The 6,574-nt window shown below is 39.3% G+C and overlaps 1 protein-coding gene across 1 annotated transcript in view; it reads right to left on the reverse strand.

Moving 5' to 3' along the window:
* Positions 1-2,212, reverse strand: part of LOC138979176 (PE-PGRS family protein PE_PGRS16-like) — a 2,714-nt gene extending 502 nt beyond the window's left edge. Inside the window, exons 1-2 of the mRNA XM_070351976.1 lie at positions 2,091-2,212; positions 551-887 (exon numbers count right to left, since the gene is read on the reverse strand). Coding sequence (XP_070208077.1) covers positions 574-887; positions 2,091-2,133 — 357 coding nt within the window. The 5' untranslated portion in view covers positions 2,134-2,212 and the 3' untranslated portion in view covers positions 551-573. The remainder of the gene's footprint in view (positions 1-550; positions 888-2,090) is intronic.
* Positions 2,213-6,574: the final 4,362 nt, after the last annotated feature.

Here is a 6,574-nt window from a genome sequence, read left to right on the forward strand (position 1 = left end):
CCGACAAGGAATAAGATGAAAGTGTTTTTAAATTGATTTGGACAATTTAATTTTGATAATAATTTTTATATACTTAATTTTCAGAGCTTGTTTTTAATCCGAATATAACATATTTATATGTTTTTGGAATCAGCAAATGATGGAGAATAAGATAAACGTAAATTTGGATCGTTTTATACATTTTTATTTTTTTTTACAATTTTCAGATTTTTAATGACCAAAGTCATTAATCACACACACACGCACACACGCACACACGCACATACACCACGACCCTCGTTTCGATTCCCCCTCGATGTTAAAATATTTAGTCAAAACTTGACTAAATATAAAAAGAAACACAGAAAGAAAGAAAGAAAGAAACACAGAGCAAAATCACGAGTGCACGTGGGAGTGTTAAGTCCATAAACAAAGAACAAGAACAAGAACAAGAACAGGAAGAACAAGAACAAGAAGAACAAGAAGAACAAGAACAAGAACAAGAAGAAAAAGAAGAAGAAGAAAAAGAAGAAGAAGAACAACAAGAAGAAACCAATTGAAGCAATCTTACCAGAGGAAGAGAGGAAGAGTCGTTTATTTTCCAACGGGACCCGCAAAACCTGCGTTCTGTCCAGCAAAGCCTCCGGGTTGTCCGCCGAAACCTGCGTTCTGTCCGGCAAAACCTGGGTTCTGCCCGGCGAAACCATTCAAGGCAAATCCCGCCTGAGCAGGAGCAGCAGCAGCAGCAGCAGCGGCAGCGACAGCGGCGGCCAGTAGAGCGGCGTTGGCGCCCCCACCACTGCTGCCCGAGCTGCCGCCACCGCTGGAGATGGGCCAGGGGATGGGGATCACGCTTTCGCTGCAACTACTGCCGCTGCTGCTTCCGTGGGCGGTTGTTAGGGAAACATCTGCAGCAGAAAAAAAAAAAGATTGATGAATCAGTGGTCAGTGAGTCAGTAAATTATTCGATCAATGATTCCTATCAATCACTTCGTGAATCAGTCGAGCAATCAGTAAGTGAATCAATCGATTAGTAAATTAGTCAATCGATGAATCCCATCAACCAATCAGTCGAACAATCACTTCGCGAATTAGTCGAGCAATCGGCCAATGAATCAGTGGATCAATCAATTAATTCAATCAGCCAATCAGTCAGTAAATCAGCCGGTCAATGAATCATTAGATCAATCAGTCAATGAATCAGTTGTATAGTCAGTGAATCATGTGTTCAATCGGCGAATCAGTTGAGGAATCAGCGAACTAGTCGAGCAATCTATGAATCAGTCAAGCAATCATTTTGTGAATCAGTTCATCAATAATCCATCAGTCAAAGGTTCAACGCAGATCCCATTACTTGGTCTTTTAGCCATCGATCCATTTAGAAAAACATGCTAAAGATCAATGACTTTCTTGCAAGGAGTCGAACGCTGCAATTTTGCAACGAAGACTTTGTAACGTTGTCCAGGTAGGTTAGGGTACGGCCCAAAAAAATAGTCTGTTTACGGTAACAGAGGCCAAAAAAATAGGGTCGGTAGGTCGGGATGTTTTTTTTATGTTTTTCTTTTAAACAAACATATTTTTAAGTTATTTTGCCAACAAACAAAGACTTCCCCACCCCCCCCCCCCCCCAAAATGCCCCCAAAAAGTCTAGGGTCGCGCGAAAAAATAGGGTCGGTCGGGATACCGCAAACAGACTATTTATTTTTTTTGGCCTAAGACGGAAAAAGCCGAAGTAAGCGAGGCAGAATTAGATTAGATCCCGCACATGAACTTATCACGTCAAACGCTCAAATGGAAGTCGAGAGAGAAAGTTCTTTTTCTAACTTGGGTAGTAAAAACGCAACTAAAAGACAACAGAAGAAATAAAGAGATAAAGGAACAATAAAGAAACACAGAAAGAAGAAAAATCGTAAGAACGAAAAAATAAACAGAAATATATGAATTATAAAATACACACGAGCAACAGAAAAAATGAGACGAAGACAGAACAAAATGGTCCAAAAGATTAATCAAAACAATAGTTTTACAACCCTAAACAGTTGTCCAAAACCGAACAAAATGAACTCAAAGAACATTCAAAACAATAGTTTAAAAAGTTTGCCCCAACTTACCGACAAGCAGCAAAGCAGCAACGAAAAGAGCCTTGGAAATCATTTTTATATCACAAACGCTGAACGTCGACCGATTTCCTTGTGCGATATAGCCGACTGTTGACTTGGTGATTGTGTTGATGTGCAAATCGACATGCAGCTTATGCACTTATATACCAAAGTGCAGATGAAATGCACCAGCATGAGAGATAATTTAATGCGATTATTTTCCTTGATGCACCGATTCATGCTGCGTTGTGCATGCACGATCTGAAGAGAGAGAAACAATTAAAATTGACAAAAACAAAAACAAATAAACAGTCTTAAAACAAGAAACTAATAACGCCCATACCGATAAGAGACCTTAATGATTGGACGAAAGGAGTTCACAGACACACACACACACACACACAGACATACACTCATGCACACACACACACACACACACACACACACACACACACACACACACACACACACACACACACACACACACACACACACACACACACACACACACACACACACACACACACACGCACACACTCATGCACGCACACACTCATGTACACACACACACACTCATGTACACACATACGACAGAATGTGTCACGAATACAGCTATCGAACATGGAACAAAGGTAAAGGAAACATGATAGGTTATAAACGGAACTTTTTGTCGATGCATTTATCACACGGTGGAAATTAGGATTTTAGAGTTTAAAAAGGATTTAGGTTTTAACGATAATCGTAAATATTATATATGGGATTTAGTTAGTAGTAACGAGTTGTACAGTGAGATTGAAGAATAAATTTAGCAGCAAAAGGGTCACCTAGTACAGGAAAGATAAGTTCTAAGTAAATTTAACAGCAAAAGGGTCACCTAGTACAGGAAAGATACGTTCCAAGTTAAGCAATTTGGTAGATACGAATTAAAGCGAACAATGCCAAAGTCTGTCGAGGATAAGATCTGAAGTTATGAAGAACGTTATGACAGATTCGGGTAATAAGAGATAGACTGGCAACCGAGGGTCACGAAACGCAGATAGCAAATCAAACGAATAACCAATCAAACGGAAGAATAAGAAAAGAGACTAACCAATCAAACGGAAGAATAAGAAAAGAGAATAACCAATCAAACGGAAGAATAAGAAAAGAGAATAACCAATCAAACGGAAGAATCAGAAAAGAGAATAACCAATCAAACGGAAGAATAAGAAAAGAGAATAACCAATCAAACGGAAGAATAAGAAAAGAGAATAACCAATCAAACGGAAGAATAAGAAAAGAAAATAACCAATCAAACGGAAGAATAAGAAAAGAGAATAACCAATCAAACGGAAGAATAAGAAAATAGAATAACCAATCAAACGGAAGAATCAGAAAAGAAAATAACCAATCAAACGGAAGAATACGAAAAGAGAATAACCAATCAAACGGAAGAATAAGAAAAAACAGAAACGGATATATAGTTTTACAAATTAAATATTCGCACTCTCAGCTTCCGGCTCTCGTCTCTGGGTTCTCAGTTCTCAACTCGCAACTCTCAGCTCTCGGCCCCGGTCAACGAATAGTCAAGGTATGACGACTTTAACTCTAATAGGATAGGGAAATAGGATGTATACTTTGTAATATGTTGTGATCATTCTTAAAGTAAATTCTTAAATTGTTTCCCTGAATTGTGTGTGGTATGTTTCAAGATTCTTTCTTGTCTAAAGGTTTTGAATGTGGAATGTTAATTTCTCTCTTGTCTAAACCTGTGTGATGTCAGTGCTGTCAGCAATGACCATATCCGCGGTTCAACCGCACGTTTGTTTGTAAATTGTCAGTCATCATTGTAGTGGGGCTCGTATGTTGCAGACGCACTAATCAATCATTCACATCTTGCAACAAACATCATACTTGTGATATTGTTCCTTATAATTATTTAAGGGATTTCAGATACAGAGCCACTTCAGAAATCGGTTTTTTTGTTTGTTTGTTTTTTTGATAGGGAATAAAAGGCTGCATTTACAGCAGACGAAGTTCGTACCAAAAGCGCTCAGCAGTAAATATTCCCAACTCAGCAAATGTAAAATTCAATGGTTTACCATGCACCAGAAGTTGTCTGATGATAACACATGCATTACATAAATACTCTTATGGGTATTTTTGTGTTCTGGTATTTAATTTGATCGTTTTTAGAATTTTATATATCCGCAGCATGAAAATTCAAGATGGCGGCCTCCGCAACATTGCGTGTTTTGATTTGAGCGAAAACAACGTTTCTGAAGGTAAGTTTTCAAGAATACGCATCCATTCACCAATGTCACATCATTTTACTGTTTAATTCTCGAAGCGCTGAAATGCAGAGACTTTGTTTAATCTTGCAATAGCTCATTAGCTGGATTGTGATGCTGATAGATCTATCTGTTGATTACAAGTAAGGAAATCATGATCGCCACGCTGGTGATTTTAAACAGATTAAACGAACTGTGAATAAAAGGCGAGGAGAAAGAGATTGTTCATGGTATGATAATTAGTCCTGCCTACGTTAAGGACTTCCATAAGTCTCTAAACGGCTGGGGTGGGGAGGGGTAGAGTCAAAAACTGAGTGAGGGTAGGCCAGATAGTAGGATGACCAGCTGGAGATAAAAACACTCCACTCCCCATGTCTTTACAGTGTTGTGATCAAACTTTCAAAGACAGTAGGTAACAGACAAAAGCATACAGTGTATGCTAATCAAATGAGATAAGTGGTTTTGAAAAAGGAAGAGGTACCGCTCTTTGAGTTTTACAATTTTGGTTTGTTGCTTGTTTCTCATCCTTTTGCTTATTTTAAGTTGACCGTGCATTGGTGTGAATTTTATTTTTACAGAGTTACACCACATATGCCGGTTCCTGGGAACAAGCGTTCTGCAATTATTCCGGTGCCACAGAAGGGAGCTGATTTCACTAGTACTACTGTTTCAAGGTTTGTTACCTAATACATCCTGTCTGGCTTAACAATAATATTGTTTTATTTGTATTAATTGGAACATGTTTGCACATCATTTGTAAGCGACCTCTGTGAATTTGATGGGTTTAACGTACCCTCACTATGGTCAACATTCTGTTAGCGACTGTTTGAAGCGAATAAATGTAGCGGTCAGAAAGATTCCAGAATCAGTTGGGTCACTGGAAACTGTGTTTGTTTGTTTTTTAACCTGAAACAGTAAGAATTATACGAATTCATGAAATAAAATGTTCTTTCATTTTGGTCTGTTGTGTGAAGACTTGCTAACCCGGGTTTGACCGACTCTCTGAGATAGTAAACATTATTCAAATACATTCAAATAAAAATGTCACTTTTCATCTTTTGTGTGAAGGGTACCCCAGGCTGATTTCCTGCACCATGGATGTAGAGGAGGCCAGACAGTCTGCTTCTCATTCCAGCTGTGTTGCGGTTTTTTCTGCTCATGAAGTGTATCGCCACATTGCCAAAGCCATTGACCAAGAGAAGTCACCCTGTCTGCCCATTTTGCATTGCCTTACAGGCTGTGACACTATGTCGTTCTTCAATGGTATTAGGGAAACAGAAGGCTTGGGAAGTATGACAAGCATTTGAAGACGTCACTCAAACTTTCTTCAGGTTGTCTGCTCCTCTTTGTAAGCTGAGTACCACTGACAGGGCAGCACAAGAGCTTGTTGGTGTACATTTGTAGGACAAAACCAGCAACGTACTGGGTGTAAACAGTGCTAGACGGTACCTCTGCAGTAAAATGAGCTGCCAAAGTGACCATAATCCCCTTACAAGTGAGGTGCTGCTGCAGGACATGAGATTGAGAAGAGCCATCTACCTATTAGACTTCCCAACTCTGTGGGCTGGCAGTTCAAGGCTGGAAAGTGGGAGTCATTCTGGACGAGCTTTCAAGAGGTATCCAGCGTGTGCCGAGAACTCATGAGGTGTGCCTGCAAGAATGTGCTTGCATGCCTGTGAAAACTGTCAGCATCTAAACTGTGCAAAAATATTATTGCACCCATTTTCATACCCCAACTTAAACATTTATTCCTGTGTCATTTTATTCAAACTGTCTATGCCATTAAAGGCTCGCATCTTCGCTATCTGGCACATTTGTTTTTTACATCATTATTTACGCCGTCAAAATAAGGATACCCTTGACGTGACAAAGAGATGTGACAAAAACTTCGGGTACCTTTTAAAAAGCCGACGACAATTCCTAAGGCACAACTGGGTCACTGTTGTAAACGAAGAGAAAGTCAACTTCATTATCCATCCAGAACAGGTTGTTTTATTTTGCCATCTTGCATATTTCTAGTGTTGTGCCATTGTACCTACTGATGTATGTGTCGATCTCACGGATGAGATGTTTATGTGTCAAATTTGAGGGATACCCAAGTCAACTAAAATCCATGTATTTTAGCAATGACCAAGTGGGTTGCGTTGAAACTTTCAGGAATGTGTGTCTACACACGAGGCGTAGTTCAACCGTTTGAGTACACTTTCAAATCTTCACGAAATAATA

This window comes from Littorina saxatilis, linkage group LG10 (genome assembly GCF_037325665.1).
Source record: "Littorina saxatilis isolate snail1 linkage group LG10, US_GU_Lsax_2.0, whole genome shotgun sequence".
NCBI classification, from domain to species: Eukaryota; Metazoa; Mollusca; class Gastropoda; order Littorinimorpha; family Littorinidae; genus Littorina; species Littorina saxatilis.